Here is a 17,603-nt window from a genome sequence, read left to right as displayed (position 1 = left end):
ATTTAGTAAAATCATCACATGCTCAGATCAAAAATCAGTTCATCCTGTTGCTATACTAGAGAGGCTATTGATTCTATCAGATATTTAGAAATGCACATGTATGTGGCATAGACTTGTTCCTTTGGATCTTTGAACTAACATTTGTGTATAACACTGGCTGCATGAGGCATGCTCAATTTAAAAATTGACTTACACACTTTTACCATTTGGTGACATCTTTTATGTCTCTTATAAAATGTTTTCCAATAACCCTCCTCCACCTGGAGTAAGGACAGCTGGATTTCTGAAATCCCCTTACTTTCAGACAGGAGAATATGCCACAGATGAAGAAGAGGATGAGGTAGGGCCTGTTCTTCCTGGTGGTGACATGGCCATTGAAGTCTTTGAGCTGCCTGAGAATGAGGACATGTTTTCTCCATCAGACCTGGACACAAGCAAGCTCAGTCACAAGTTTAAAGAGGTAAGCCACTGATCTGCAAAATATTTATATGTGTCTATTTCATTAGTTAGTGTATGTTTTTGTTCAAATAAAATATTAAGAATAATCAATTTCCCAATGAAACTTTTTAATAGAAGATTATATTAAGTCTCAAATTTCAAAGTAAAATTTAAGTAGATCTCATTTCATTATCACTGATTTAAATGCTTGATATTTGTCATAGTGGCAGCTTGCAATGTATCTAGCCCATAATTTCAAACTAGAGTGTGCAAATTCATGATACATTCTAGCTGTGTTTTTTTTTTTTTTTTTTCAGTTGTACAGATTTTTTTCCCCCAATGATGAGCTTTCCTCTAAGGCAGTGTTTCTAAAAAGGCTCTTTTTTTCTTTCTTTTCCTAAAATAGAGTCCTAATAAGAATCAGATGGCATACCCAAAGGGTTTAATTGAAGAGTTTAATGAACAGACTTTGAACAGAGTTGATAGAACTAACAAGGGATGGTGACATGCATAGGGACTGGCAACAGCAGGAAGCTGTCACCATGTTTTGGCTTAATGGGTAAAGAGAAGGAAAGAGATTCTCTTTTTGAAAGAGGGCCATTGAACACCTGCAGCTTTTTAAGATGCAGCCACTACTAAAAACTGCATTCTCTGGGCAAGTGTGATATATACCCATTTCCCAATGCTGTTTTCTTCCTTGGTGGGGAGCATCCCCACACCCTCACACAGTCACCTCCAGCAGTGGGAACTTGGGTAATACAAAGTCTGCGGAAGTCAGCTTCTGAGGAAAGGAGTGGTCAGAGAAGGGCCAGGAAAAGATCCTGAGTGGGTATATATGTATGTGATCACATAAACTCTTTTTTTAAATTAACCACTCAGAACCCCTGCAGGTAAAGTAGAAACTGTGATGAATAGGGCCTCAAGCAACTGATCTTTCATTGTTTGGGGGGAGCATCCTTCATTGTTGAAAATGAAGGTGCCATTATTTATCACCTCTTCCTTTCTTTTTTGTTTGTTTTTTCTTGTGATGCTGAGGGTTGAACTCAGGGCCTCATGCATGTTAGCAAATGCTTTACCACTGAACCATATTCCCAGCTCACCTCCTCATTTCTTATAAAGACCTTCTGTATTAACTGATATCTTCAAGTCAAAGAGCACTGGAGAAAAAGAAAAGTTCATAGGTAGTGGCTGAGTGAAGAATTATTATCTAGATGCATTTTTTTCTTATTTGTTCTAAGAATATAAGTTATCTAATGGAGTTTATAGAACATGTGTTCTTTAAGAAATCTCCCCTGAGCATCAATACAATTTTGACAAGTATTGGAGACAGTGACATATGGTAGTGTGCGCTGGTAAAAAAAAGCCTTTAATAGGGCTCTTTTATAATGTTGGGTGAGTCTGACCCTTAGTCACTAGTAGATAATGGAGTTGAAGAATGTTTCATATTCTTATATAGGAGCTACAGGGCCTAAAAATCAGAGATAGGATATGGAAAATTATACTCTGCATTTTCTGAATTGAGCCAAGGAATCGATGCTCCAAAAATATTGTATGCACCATTATATGGACAACTGTCTCATCTAGACCAGATTAGAGGTTAGCAAATATAACATTTGCCAAATCTGGTTTATTGCCTGTTTTTGTTTTTGTTTTTGTATTTGTTTTTTCTTTTTTTGTAGATAAAGTTTCATTTGAACACAATCATGCCCATTTCTTTAATATTTGTTTGTGGCCAATTCCATGCTTCAACAGACAAGTTGAATTGTTGCAGACTCTGTGTCCTATAAGTCCTAAATTATTTGCTCTCTGCCACTCAACAGAAAATTTTGATGACCTTGGTGTAGACAGCTTCATGATCAGGATCCATTTTGTATATTATGTCTGATTTATTTCTAGCCTGCTTAGCTGAACTTATAGTTTGCCATTAATTTTGGTGTATAAGAATTAGAGGTTTGTCTCAACCTTAAAAACAGGCAAATATTACATCATTTCATTTGTAATCCTTTTATTCTGTTTTGTTTTATATTTAGCTTAGTGCTGTTTTAATTTCTTCAGGAGATTGCTCTCAGAAACAATTGTGTTGCACTCTTTCATAACAATTCTATCTTGTATGCTGCCACTATCACAGTCTTAAAAGTTTATTTATGTAATTCACAGACATCCAAATACTGTATATAGTAGTATTTTTCAGAGGATTATGCACAGAAAAGGGTCATATTGTATTGGAGTCTTTGCAAAGTCTCATGTTACAGGGTTCTCTTAATTTTGTTTTAAGCAAAATTACCTGTTGTATTTCTTAGGCAAAGCTCATTAGGCTGACATATTCCCCATCAGTCCTGCTTTCGGCCTGTTACATATGTTCCTACTAGACCCTGAAGTGCTCTGTTTTTGCTCATGACTGTATCTTTACACAGTTCTTGGCATATAATTCGTGGTTAAATATTTCATGAATGAATGGTATCAGAAATGTACGGAAGAATCATTGTACAATGTACCTAATTTAATTTTTCCAAGTAGTTGACAAGCTAGTCAGCACTTAAATGCTCATTTGCCTGTTCCCCTCTGGTCAAAAAGCTGCATTATTGTCTACAGAATTTGTGTCTATAATTTTGGATTGCTTTGTGCCTTCCTACTGTGTTCCATTTTTTTCTCTTTTCTTCGGTGTAACATTTTTAGATTACATATGAGCATTGATGGAATAAATCCGATACATCTAATTTTCTCTTTTAAAATTCCTTTACTTTTTTTAGCTTACTCAAGAAAATGTTTGGATCCCTTCTTTAATTCCCTAATAATGATTTTCTTTGCATTTTTATTGTAATTAGATTAAACTAGTAAGTTAATTTGTGAAGAACTAACACTTTATCATATTGAATCTTTTAATCTAAAGTTTATGGATTTTATCTATTTAAGTCTTTTTTTTTTCTTGTTCCTTTCTTAAATTTTATGGCACCCTCTATTAGTTTCCTAAGTGTCCTGTGCTAAGTAACAGAAAATCTGACTACAGTATGTTAATCAAAAGCTGCTTAAAGATTGTTAGCCTCAATATAGATTAGTAAATTTTTCCTATTTTGCTAATTTCATAAATGACTTTTGTTTAAAAAAATGATTTATATAAGTGAAATTTCTATTCTCAAAAGTTTTCTATTACTCAAATATAAACCATCTGTGCATTTGTGGAGGAAGTTTTTAGATACTTTTTATGATAGCTATTACTCTGTTAAAGTTTTTAAATTTTGGGGTGCCAACTGTGATATTTTGCTTGGTTTTAAGAAATTTATATATTTAAATTTTTACATTTATGAACTTGTTTATATAAAATAATTTTGAAATATTATAACATGTGCATTCTAGTTACCCTTTTATAGGCTTTCTTTTCTTATTTGGGTAGTTTTGCTTCTTTCTTAGTTGTTTTCCAGAATTTTATCTGTCATGATTTGACATAACTAGTGGTTTCTTTTTAAATTAAAAAATAATTAATTTATTGTTTCCTTTCAATATCTTCATTTTTCTATCTTTCTTTTTGATGTTGTTGTTTTGATCAGTTGTAGCATCTTCCTTCCTTCCTTCCTTCCTTCCTTCCTTCCTTCCTTCCTTCCTTTCTTTCTTTCTCATTATTTTTTTGGTAATGGAGATTGAACCTAGGGGCACTACCACTGAGCCACATCCTCAGCCCATTTTTTATATTTTATTTAGACACAGGGTGTCACTGACTTGATCAGAGCCTCGCTAAGTTGCTAAGGTTTTCTCTGAACTCTCAATCCTCCTGCCTCAGTCTCCCAAGCCACTGAGATGCACCACTGGCATGGCATTAATTTTTAATAGGTTGTACATTCTGACAAGTATATTTTTTTCTGAATATTGCTTTCTCTACATGTCAGTTTTTTACATGTAGAATACCATTGTCATTTATGTCATGTCTTATTTCCTCTTCAACACAAGAATTATTCTGTGGGTTTTTTTCCCCCAGACATGTAGAACTTTATTTTGTTATGCTTTCTTATTGGCTCTTAACTTTCTTGCACACTATTCAGAAAATATATTTTATTTGTAATAGCTGTCTTTAGAATTTTTGAGATTTTTTTATAACTTGATTCATAAACAATTTTAATATTCCTTGTGTATGCAAATGGCACACATTTGTGTCTGGGTGCAAAGTTTGTATAGTTTTCATATATAAAAATAAAATTAATAGTGCAAACACATACACACATATCTTTTATAATATGGGTTAGACTTTGCTTGATCTACCAATTCAGAAAAGCGTATATTAAAATCAGCAGCTACCATTGTTTATTTCTTTCTATAATTTTATTGGTTGTACTTTTATGTGTTTTGAATCTTTGTTGTTAGCTTGCATATATGTTCAGGATTATTACAGTTTCTTGATTTATTTTAATATCTCTCCGTCCCCTATGAAGCATTTTGCACCAACTTCTGTTTCATTTGGTAGGAGAATTCAACACTGGCTTTCTTTTGCATTATATTTGCTTCACAGCATCTGTATTTTCCATCTCTTTATTTTCATTCCTTCCATATCTTCTGGTTCAAATATATTTCCTTTAGGCAACATGTTCCTCAATCCTACTTTTATTCTACTCTGGGAGTCTTTGTCAGTTAATTGGAGTGTAATTTATTTACATTTACTTTTATCATCTTAGTGTTAAGCTTATGCCTGTCTATTTCATATTTTCCACTTTCCAAGTTTTCTTCTGATTTTTAACTATTGCCCTTTGTATTAGATATGTCAAATTTTCATCTGTTGCTTCAAAGTTAATATTTTTATTTTATTACCCTGACTTATATTTACTTAGTCTTAAGTTATCTAGCAATATATAAAGCTGATCAAGTAACCATAGCATATCCTGCCTCTTCTCTATTTTTTTTGTATTTCAGGAATTTTCGTTAAGTATACTTATAGATGTGCCTTTTACAAAATGATTATTTCCAACTCACCTATGCTCCTTTTTATACTACTATAATGGGATTGCAGTGATGTTCTGGTATTAATTCACTAATATCTCTGGCACTACTATTTTTCTCCCACCTGGCACCAAAGGTTCCTACTGTATGAAGCAGAGGTTAAGTTAGTAGCTGGGAAGTCACAGCTTCAGGCATGGAATAGGTAATTCTTGATTTACCTCCATATGCACACTTCCCAGGTAACATGTGAAGATTAAAGTTTAACTAAATTGCTGTTCCCTATTCCTGGTTGCTGATATTCTCCGGCCCCAGATCCTCAGCTTTCTAGACATCTGGACGTGCCTCTGTTCTTCCTGAAGTACCTCTGTTAACTGATGCTTGAGAGCCTGAACCCATATGTGTTCCTTTATTCTCTTTTGGCATCTCCAAAGTTGAATTCAAGAGGGGCAGGAAATAGCTTTTGTTAGTTTGCAATGCAGGTCTAAATTGGAAGTTTTCCCCTAACTAATTCAGCCATTTCTGCCTTTATCTGTTTTTAAATTAATTATTATTATTGTGTTTTCCTTGGACATGTTTGATGTTCGTATTCCAATTTCTTGCCGTCAGTGCTTAATTTGCCACATTTTGTTGTTTAAATAGACAAGCAGTTAAAATTGTGAAATTCTCTCTTATTGTGCCTTTTGCCACATCTTTTATATTCAGTGTGCATTCTTGTTACTGTCATCACTTTGTAGTCTATAATTTTCATTTTCTCTTTGATTTGAATAATTGGGGAAACAGTTTTTAAGTTATTACATTTTTATTAATTAAATGTTTTATTACATTGTAGTTAGATAACGTCTTTTCAAGTTTTTTTTAAATGATATTTTTGTTATAGATTAATATGGGTATTTGTGACAAAAGTGATTCTCAGAGTATAGTTTTAAGTAGTTTGTTAGGTATTTGTGGAAGATGTAGTTTTCATGAGCTTTTCATACCAAGAATGACATTCTGATTATCATGATATGGAAATGACCTGTGTTTTAGACCTTCTGAATGTTTTCTCATTTTTCCTAACTTAACCTACTAAACTGAGAATATGAGTAAAATTATACCTCACTATTATTGTTTGTGTCCTCTGGCTATGGTTATCTCTTTTGATGTTATGCTGAAAGTACATCAAGTATGACTTAAAGTTGTTGTTGTTGTTTTTAACCTTTACATGTACTTCATCTGATGTTAATATTCTGTCACTTTTGTTTGAGTTGCTGGGTGAACACACAAGCATGAGAATGTGTACCTACCTTTAACATAAACCTGGTCACAGTATTTTGTTTTATTGTAACTTTACAGAATGTAATCTTGGAATTTATATCTTTTACTAAAAAAAAAATAGCCAATTTAAACATTGGATAATTACTCAAGGTCTAATAGCTCTAGTTTTGTTGTCTGCTATACATTTCTTTTTTGTTTTTTGGGGTTTTATTTTTTGTTTTTTGCTATAGGTAATCTTCAAGTTTTTAAGAATTATTCTGCATTTCTATAATTTTAAAAGTTAAGGACAAAACAATACCATTTCCATACGAAAGCTTTTGATGCAATCTTAGGTTCCAAGACAGATGTTATTATATTTAATTGTTACCCTTTTAAAAACTTTTTTTAGATAGCTTTATAATACATTCATAACTAATAGTTATACTCTCAGATTAATCAATTTTCACTGTTATACCTTTACAGTACTACTTTCGAGTTCTTAAATTCTGAATTGTTTCTAATTTCTCAGAGTATATCCTTAAGTAATTCATTAGCTATTGGGGAAGATATGGCTTCCAAGAGCTTCCCCTACTGAGAATGGCATTCTAATTATTATGACACAGAAATGATATTTAGTTGGATTTAATATTTTGATTGGGAAGCTTTTTCCTGAAAATAATAGGGCAAGCATCATTTTTTTTTAAGCATATCTTAAAGGAAAAGTCTAATGTCAGGCTGCCATTTGGGTGCTTTTGTTTTATTCAGGCTTGGGCTTTGTATATATATTTTATCACAGATTCTTAAAGTAGACCTTTTCTCATTCATCTTCCTTCTAATAGTCTTTTTGTTTTGTGTTTGTTTTTGTTGTTTTGTTTTCATTTTAGTTCATTAACAGTCTCATCAGTTTGCTGTTTCTTTCTATTCTGTTTCTTTTTTTTTTTTTAGAAATACTGTCATTCAATATTTATTTTATGCCTTTATTTTATGGCTCTATTTCTTTGTGTACATTTTTCATGTCTGGGATTATTTCTCAAATTTGTCCTATCATATCAATATGATTCCATTTTCTATGTCATTAAACATGCTTTAAACTTCAAATTCCTTTTTTTTTTGAGCACTTATTACATGACTTAGTTCTTTTATTAAATATTTAATTTTCTTTCTCTTCATTCTTTATTCATGCTTCTTTACTTTCTTTCATCCTAGTATTCTCAGGAACTACTTTAAGATATCTTTTTACTCATGGAGAGCATCATTTTCACTTTATTTCTTTACCTTGAAGTAGGTCTAGATATGATATTCATAATGAAAAAAATAAATAATTATTAAAACCAAATGCAAAACTCATTGTCTCATTCCACGACAAATAAGGGAAAAACAGACAATCTTGGGCCTGTTAGCAGACTCTGTAGGTCACCGCTGTCTGTTTCACTGTTTTGGGGGTCTGTGGCTGAAAGGATGCAATGTACTGTGTGATGAGGGCCTTGGCTGCCTTCCTGCATTCTTTCCTAATTCCGATAGTTGCTGTTTGACAAATGTGGGATACTGAGAAGTGACAGACCTGATTTGAGGTCCCATTTCTGACAAGACAGTAGAAGTTGTCCCCCATTCTTATCTGGACAGACTAGATCTCAAGCAATCAGTGAAGATGGTACAAAGTGTCCAACTCTCATCAGAGCGAAGCTTAGATGATAGTTCTTTTCTGTTTTGATTTGTTGTCTGGTGAGTTTTTAGAGCCCAGTTTTGAGCATTAGGTGAGGTCTGTATAGATTTTTCTTAATTTTTTATGATACAGGGGATTGAACCCACTATGCTCAACCACTGAGCTACCTCCCTGGACCTTCTTATTTTTTATTTTATTTTTTATTTTTTGATACTGGGGATTGAACTCATGGGCAATCCACCACTGAGACACATCCCCATCCCTATTTTGTATTTTACTTAGAGACAAGGTCTCACTGAGTTGCTTAGCGCCTCGTAGTTGCTGAGGTTGGCTTTGAACTCGCCATCCTCCTGTCTCAGCCTCCCAAGCCATTGGGATTACAGGCAGGCATGCGCCACCATGCCCAGCCTTATTTTTTATTTTGATACAGGGTCCCACTAAGTTGCAGAGGCTGGCTTTGACCTTGTGATCTGAATTCAATTTCATGCCTATTTCATATTCTGCTAATGGTTAGTTTTAGTTTTAGTGACTTTTGGGGGTTGTTTTTCCTCAATGTTGTATCATTAGTAATTTAGTGGGATGTAGAGTGAATTTACATGAGGAACTGCTTGACAGGTGCCTCCGGACTGAGTGCCCATTGTTTGGCACTCACCACTACTACTCTGGAGTCAGGCTGTTAGCACTAGTAAAAGCAATTCCTCTTGAGAGAAAAACAAAGTTTAAAAGTTATATTGTTTTATCTAAGTCTACAAAAAAATCCGGAAAAGTCATAAATGCATTGGAGAATGAATAAAGTAAGTTATCCTTATGGAACTTTTTGTTAACAAACAGAGAAGCTATACATTGTTATCTACTTAGTAGTAAACATAAATTTATTTTTAAAGGAACTGTAATTATAGGCTCTCAATTACATCCAGCATCTTCATCATTAATGCCAGTTTCTGAGTCCTGACTTAGAGGGCGTTCCTTGTTAGAGAATCTCATCCTGTGCTATGTATCTTGCAGTTGGTATTGTCATTCAGGTCAGGTTATGCTATGCTCAGTAAGCCTATTTCAGCTTATTTTGTATACACTATTCTTTAAGAAAAGAAAGACACCATATATAAATCTTTGAGTTGAAATGAAAAAAAAAAAGTTTCATTTTATCAACACCAAAATGTCAGCAAAATAAGTTTCAGTTCCTTCTTTTGTGGTGCTTACACTATTGTGGGTAAATAGATATCGCTCCAATACTCAGAAAAATAATTGTAAAAATTCTGATTCCAGTGCCAAACTATCTTATAAAGTTACATTCAAATACCAGTTATTGTTGCTCTTGTAATGTCAGATCAAAGAGTGTTACTCTTATCTCATTAGAAAATTTCTGGTACTAGAACTAAATTTTTCCTACTAAAAGTTTTCCTACTAAAATAATATTTTTTTACTTAAAAATGTTTTTGACCCTTATACAGAATAAGTCAAGAGAATACGAAAGTTCAATCTGATTATTTATGTTTCTGTATAAGAGTGTTTCTATTTCTAGTAGTTATATTTGGATTACATTGATTCAGCCATATGCATACATGCTCCATATTTATCTTTTTAAAAGCAATAAATAGAAAGTATACATACAGACTGTTAAAAGTGAGCTCCTGTTCTTTGTAAGAACTGTATATTTATTTGGGTTGATATCCTTGGGTAGGTTTCTGTGGGAATCTGTGGCATTCATATTAGACATGACAAAAGAGATGAAAAACACTGGTTTTGAAAGTTCAACGACACTGACCTGCAATCTTGTTTTTATTTATGTCCTCCAATCCCAAGACTTTTCTCCAAACCTAGCTCTCTCAAGCCCAGAAGTTCCAACAGGCATTTCAGGTTCTGATTCCATTCATTTTTTTCCTGCTGTCAGTCAGCTTGACCTTCTCACAAATACTTGGTCCTTTGGGAAATTTATTGGTCCCTGAAATAAATCTCTTAAGCAATGAAAAAGAGAACTGCTTTAGAATAAGAAAATGCAACCTTTAGCCAATTATGCTTCTCTTGTCAAGTTTTCTTTACCCTTTGTGAAGCAGTTTTCTCTTCCTCAGGAAATGGGGGAACGTCAGGCCCATTTCCTACTTTGCCTTGAAGGTGGTGAGGTCCACTATTGGATTTGAGACATAACAAAGACACCAAAGCCAGAGACCATCTGACCTGGTTATATGGGAAAAAGATTAATCAAGCCTTCCAGAGGCAGATTCCCAGTGCCCTTTCTGTCAGCATCATCCTTAGAACTTCTTTCAGGAAAGATAATTTATTAATCTCCCTAAATATATATTTCAAAGGGAGATTCTATACCATGTTCATGTATCCTCAGACCAACACATACTCTCATTCACTAAGTGCTGGCTGAACCAGAAAGATGGTCTAAGTTCTGCTCATAACAACAGCAACTAATTGAGCACCATTTTACATTCTGTCAGAATACTCAGAGATTACTCAAAGTAACCCTATGGTTTCCAGTCAGATTAATAATTTCTCATCTGAGTGTGACAGTGATGACATATGCCTCAGGGGTTTTGTAAGGATTAAATGAGTGAGAAATCCCAAAGCAACTGATTCCATTAGACACATGATGAAGGTAAGAAGCAGAGATAGGGAGAGTCAGACCTGGGACTGTTTCCTCTTCTCCTCCTACTTGTAGTGGAAACTTGAAGAAGCTATGTTACTTCTATGAAAACAGGTTTTCTTATAAGTTTGTGGCAAACTAATTTGGTGGTACAAACCTGACAGGATACTATTTATGATCTTTATGTACTTCATTGAGTCGGAGTATTCATATGCTTGGTGGCAGAAATATTCATGTGTTTGGTTGCAGATCCTGTGTTGGGTAATATGGAGTTTATGGAAGATGCATCACATTACCTTTCTGAAATTAGAAAATTGCTGAATTCCTAAAACATCGAGCTCCATGAATTTCAGAGAAGAAATTCTGAACCCATAAGTCGTTTTCATTAAATTTGGGGGTGTTCGTTTATGCCTTAAGGAAATGAATGATTCATTGATTCTTCCTCCTTTACAAAGAAAAGAGTGGGGGAGGGGAGAAGCAAAACAGACATAAATGGTGACTCTTACGCTAGGGAGCTGTAGTAGAAGCTTTTTGAGGTCTGAATCTTCAATATGAGGGGGTCTTCTGGAGAACAGAAATCTGAATAAGTACCACTTCTGAAATTAAAAAAAAAAAAAAAAAAAAGGAATAAAAACCCTGAGGTTTCTCTATGAAACTGCATCTCCGTCTTTTTCCCTTTGCAGCTGAGCTGCTTCATCAGAATGTTCCAGGGACTCACAGAACCATAGTGCCACCTTTCTTCCAAATATGGAATTAAATCTTCACATTGCTCCTGCTCCGTAGACTCACAGGCTTAAACCTTTCTGTTGGCCTGACTAAGCAAGGAAACATTGCTTTGACAGTCAAATCATAAAGGAAGATCTGCAAAGAGAGCAAAAAAAAAAAAAAAAAAAAGTGTTTTCTTCTCTTTGGTTCCTGAGCAATAAACAGGTAACCTAATCTGATGTTAGGGAATGTGAACCATAAACCCCATGTTTAATTAGTTCACACCCAGTAAGTCATTTTACACACTAGACATTTTAATTTACAATCTTCTGCATTGCAGCACTTTTCTAGGCTTTTTACTATGTGATAAGGTATTCTTGTAGCTGGTGAGACTTTAAAAATACAGATACACTCTCTTAGTTCAGATATTTTCTTTTCAATTTTCAGTTGCAAATCAAACATGCAGTAACAGAAGCAGAGATTCAAAAATTGAAGACCAAGGTAAGCACCAGTACATGGTGTTTGAATTGTACTCTTTAAACTTCACATACTATAAATAAATTCAACCCTAGGACTGAAGGATTTGTTCCTGTGCATTTGAAAGAATACAAATGTGAGAGATTCATTTCCACCATTAGATCATAGACAAACATGCTGGTGAGAACAAGCATTCATGTACTCCTCAGGGAAAATAGCATGATATTTTAAATGTATATATTTATGTGTTTGCACACATGTAGTCAATTTCCTCAGAGTTCCTCAAAAAGTAATGATTTTAATGGTTCAAGTGTCTGAAGTATGTTTAATAAATTTTACCCACTAATTTTTTCACTTACCTTATTATAGATTTTATCATTTATTTATTTTTAGTTTATTCACCAGAAACAATGTATTGTTTTAATACAGCACATTATTTTTGATAAAAACAATTTTTAAGAATAAGATATTATAAACTTAATACAAGTAATTAATTTTAGGTGCTAGGTGCTACTGGAAATTTTTAGGCAAGTTTAATTCACATTTTTAAAAATTTGTAAGGGAGGAAAAGTCTTAATAAAAGGAAATAGGTATTTTTAGTCTCTATACATGAAATAATGAAGGATTCAAAAGGGCATTTTTAATTGGTAAATTGTAAGGTACTTGTTTGTATGAGTTATGATTCTAGCCATTGTGATTAGTCTTAAATATGTAATTTCATATTTAAAATACCTTTTGAATTACTTTAAAACAATATTTCTTATTGTTCCTATGATCTTTTAAAAATTAAGACATAATTACTCCCCCACTACTAATGATCCGTTTTCTCATTCACACTGAACACTTGTTTTGGTTTTTCCATGTGTTTTAAATGGAGATGAATTAGCAAGGCTATTTTGGTTAAATGGTATTCTCGCTCTGGAGCTCTTTAGTCAAAACATGTCTATACATCATTCATGGTGTCAGCCCAGCACTGTGAATAGTAATTTTTACATTAGTAGTGGTTGATAAATAAACAACTTGATACAAAATGTTTCTTAATAAAAGATATTGTAAAAAAGAGAAAAAAAAAAACTAGTCCTGTTTTAAATTGCAATTGTTTCTTGACATAGAAAAAAAAAGTGGATTTTTAAAAACTGGTTACAATTAGGGAAAAAAGATTCCCCTGTGATTATAAATGCTTCAGTGGAGCTTATGTGTTAGACTATAAACATTTAACTTAGAAAATACTATAAATTAGTATTTATATTTTTCTTATTATTACATTGGCTTATTATATTCACAGATTAATTTACTATCATGGTTATTAATGTTAATAATATAATTCCTAATTTTGAAGTACTTTGGGCTACTTTTTAACTTTGTAATTTGTTTTATAAGTATGTTTAGTTAAAAATTTGTAGCCAATTATGGTGGCACATGCCTGTAATCCCAGTGACTCAGAGACTGAAGCAGGAGAATCACAGGTTTAAGGTCAGCCTCAGCAACTTAGTGAGGCTCTAAGCAATTGAATGAGACCTGTCTCAAAATAAAAATGGAAAGGGCTAGGAATGTGGCTCAGTGGTTAAGCACCCTTGGATTCAATCACTGGTACCAGAAAAAAATATATATATATACAAAACACACAAACACATGCACACATACATGCACACACATATGTGAACATATATATTTCCATTTGCTGAATGGTAGGTGATTTTAGAATATCTTGATTTTGAGAATTTATAATTTATAATGATTCCACAATCTTTCTGAACTTTAAAGAAGGTATAAGAAGTAGATAAAGCACTAGACGGAAAGCTTTGCAGTGATTGTGAATAAGTGACTTTTAAGCCCTTACCTAAGTGATCAGTCTTAAATTTCTGTAGAAATGAAGGTGTTAGAGAGGTACATTGTCAATTCCTAAGAGTACCTAGAAGCAGAGGCTACAGAAAGCTGCCTTTCTGTTCCACTGGAGGGATTAAAATTAATCAAACCAGCATTTACATTTTCACTTACCCACCTTTGTACGTTTATGTGAATTGAGATTTATAAAGATTTGGAAATTCATAACACTGACTGTAATATAATAAGCTACAGACTGTGTTCATGCCATTGAAATAAAGAACATAATAATATCATCAAAGGGGTTAAAAGAAAAGTAATAATATCTAACATTTATCAGATGATTATTGTCCCCAAGGAACTATTCCAAGCATGCCAATGTGTTATATCACCATTCTGTCATAGAGACGATAACATCGACTCTTGGGAAAATCTAATTACTTACCAAAAGTTTAAGAGCCAATAATGGCAAAAATGAGATTCAAATCTAAGGTGAATAATCCCAGAGTCCCCCTCTTAACCATTGGGCCATCCTGTGATTTTGCTGTTCTCTCTCTGCCTCTCTTCACTCCCTTTTTAGTTAATTTTTGCATATCATTTTACATTTAAAAAAATACCCCCCAAAAAAACACTTTGACATTTGTTAGATAATCATTCAAACTCTAAAATGTCATTTCCTGCTTATAGAATTTCAGACCACAGGATATGAAGGAAAATTCATGGGATTTGGAATCAAATCCGTGTTTTTTATCAGATGTATCACTTTGGACAAATAATTTCTCTTTTGAGGCTTCCATTTTATCCTTTGTGGAATTATGGAAATAATACTTGCTTTTCTCATCTCAAGGTGTTTTGATGATTGAGTATATGTAATAATGGAATTTAATCTAAAACATGCTATAAAATATGAGAGACTTTGCTGCAGACATATCCAAATTATTCTTGCCTTGATATTTGCTTTCTCCAGTTGCAGGCCGCAGAAAATGAGAAAGTGAGGTGGGAACTAGAAAAAACCCAACTCCAACAGAACATAGAAGAGAATAAAGAAAGAATGCTGAAGTTAGAGAGCTATTGGATTGAGGCTCAGACATTATGCCACACAGTGAATGAACATCTCAAAGAGACCCAAAGCCAGTATCAGGCCTTGGAAAAGAAGTACAACAAGGCAAAGAAATTGATCAAGGATTTTCAACAAAAGTAAGCAGCTTTTCATGACTAAAGAGTAGTTATCTGTGTCCAAAACAGAGGCTTATATCCAACACTTTTGTAATATCTAGTGGAATAGAAAAGATGATCTCAAGCTTTTCCCTTTTGGTAGTATAGTGACCACCAAAGAAGTTATTATGTTCTGGAAACCACTTGCATCAGTTTTTCATGTTAGAATGTATTTTGCATATTTTGCCATTTTTTCACAATCATTTGCCTCCTGGTTTTCCTTTTTCTTTTTTCTTTTCTTTTTTTTATGGTTAATCATTGATAGTAACTATTAAAGTATTTGAACTTCTTTTTTCTTTTGGAAACCTCTCTATATCTCTGATTTAAAAACAAGAAACCTGGCTAAAGTCTTGCAAAGTGACTGGCTATAGTACTTGCTAAGGAGCATTTGGGGTTGGATCATGCTGCTTCTGTCTGAATCAATGACTGTAGAATTTCCCCATGACAGGCAGCGTAAATATTGACTGAACTGAATCACTGGGCCCGCAGTTCACTACAGTGAGAGAGACCATCACTACACTCCACTTTTGAATTCCAGCAACTCTTTCTGCTGCTTTGCTTCCATCTCTTGAATTTTGTTGTAATATCCGAAGGAAAGACTAGGAAAATTTTTATTATATTTTTTTCATCAGTTACTTCCTATTAGCTAAAACTAAAAAGAAGTAGTACCAGTACCTTTTCTGGTCCTCAGGTCAAGCCTTAGAAGTTACGTATATGTGTAAGATTCAGCATGTCTCTACCTCTTATCATGGAAATAATATTTTGAATATTGAAAAGAGAGTGCTATAAAAAATTTGTGGCAAAAGAAGGGTAATTGCTCTTTGTTAATGTGAATTCAAGACATCACTGTTTTAACCTTTTTGCCAAAAATATCATACCTAATTTTCTTTGTAATGATTTTATAATAAAGTTTGCCAAATTTCATATCCCATTCTAGCCTCTCAAAATAGAAATATTTCTCTTTCTTACTATATTATATTAGGTGTGTGAGAAGTACTCTCACACACCCATTCCCTTCTCCATGATAATTCAGAGAAAGAAATCTTAAAATAATCACCTTTGAAACTCTTACCATCCATTCGCATCAGTTTACTCATGTACATGACATTAAAAATAGGGAGTCATTTTTACCTGACACACAATTAAATTCTCCACAAAGTTACCCAATATATGGGTACTCTAGAATCAGGAGCTACAAATGAAAATTGTAATAAACAGAATCAAAATGCTATTCTTTATTTTGTGACACATTAATGATGTTTTACTTTTTTTAATTACTATAAACATTTCCTCTAACTACAGTTGATTTTTGTTTATTTAAATAGCTCTTTGTTTATCCCATTGTGAGATTTATTGTTCGGTAAGAACTCTCATTACCTCACCTATTAAGTGTCTGATACAATCATATGTATTATTTTCTTCTTAAGAGAGCTTGATTTCATCAAAAGACAAGAAGTAGAAAGAAAGAAAATAGAAGATTTAGAAAAAGCTCATCTTGTGGAAGTTCAAGGCCTACAAGTGCGGGTGAGTTGTATTCTCAAAGCTTGGAAACATGTGATAGTTTTACCTGGCACTTGGAGAGGAGTGCTGGTTTAGAGTTTTACAGATGGATATTTTTGTTTTTCTAGATTAGAGATTTGGAAGCTGAAGTGTTCAGACTACTGAAACAGAATGGGACTCAAGTTAACAATAACAACAACATCTTTGAAAGAAGAACATCTCTTAGTGAAGTCTCCAAAGGAGATACCATGGAGAACTTGGATGTCAAACAAACATCTTGTCAGGATGGCTTAAGTCAAGGTTCGTGTAGCCTAGCCTTGAAAATCACTTTTAAACTACACAATTTGGACTCACATTCTTCTTTTCTGATTCAGAGAATCCAGAGTTGTAAATGCCTTCCTACTTTTAGAAAGCAGAAAAGTCTTGTTAGAGTAGGACTCCATCATTTTACCTCTAATCTTATCAAAAATAAATGCCTTAATATAAACAATTAACAAAATCCCAACTAAAGATGAACTGAGTATTATTTTTAAACCATTATGTTGACTAACTTAATAATCTGCCTTAAAAATGATAGGCCATCTCATCAAGAATAAACCACACTACTTTGTACTAATGAATAAGACTTAGAATTTTTCAGTCCTTAGAATAAAGATCATTTTCATAATATCAGAAGGCCAACTATCTGCTTCTGACACTTGGAATTCATTTAGTTAAGATGATTAAGATGCTGTGTTCAGTTTTGTGCTTTTACCTTAGTGTCCCATGTGTGCCTCTCATCTTTCCTGTCAAAGACCAAATAAGACCAAAACACTGGATTGGATAGGACCATGAATAAATCCTTATGTTCTCACCCCCACACATCATATATAGATTGTGAGTATATGAATACAAATGAAGGTTTCATATCTATAATGCATTCATAAATTAGAAATTGTGTGAGATTTGTATAAACAGGAGAACAGAAAACATTTTATTTCATCTTCTTTAAACACACACATACACACAGAGAGAAAGAAGTCCTTAGAGAATAAA

General features: G+C 33.4%; 1 protein-coding gene across 15 annotated transcripts in view; it reads left to right on the top strand.

Annotated features, from left to right (window-relative positions):
* Window positions 1-17,603, top strand: part of Ppp1r9a (protein phosphatase 1 regulatory subunit 9A) — a 308,327-nt gene that overhangs the window by 238,758 nt on the left and 51,966 nt on the right. For all 15 annotated transcript variants that reach the window (XM_046426371.2, XM_046426370.2, XM_058573241.1 and 12 more), the window contains 5 exons: window positions 305-460; window positions 12,000-12,053; window positions 14,821-15,050; window positions 16,496-16,592; window positions 16,697-16,868. In XM_046426371.2, coding sequence (XP_046282327.1) covers window positions 305-460; window positions 12,000-12,053; window positions 14,821-15,050; window positions 16,496-16,592; window positions 16,697-16,868 — 709 coding nt within the window. The remainder of the gene's footprint in view (window positions 1-304; window positions 461-11,999; window positions 12,054-14,820; window positions 15,051-16,495; window positions 16,593-16,696; window positions 16,869-17,603) is intronic.

This window comes from Marmota monax, unplaced genomic scaffold, assembly GCF_021218885.2.
Source record: "Marmota monax isolate L192 unplaced genomic scaffold, Marmota_monax_Labrador192_F-V1.1 WCK01_AAM20220418_F8-fsc00321, whole genome shotgun sequence".
NCBI classification, from domain to species: domain Eukaryota; kingdom Metazoa; phylum Chordata; class Mammalia; order Rodentia; family Sciuridae; genus Marmota; species Marmota monax.
The sequence above is the reverse complement of the archived record's forward strand: the minus strand, read 5'-3'. Positions and strand labels throughout refer to the sequence as shown.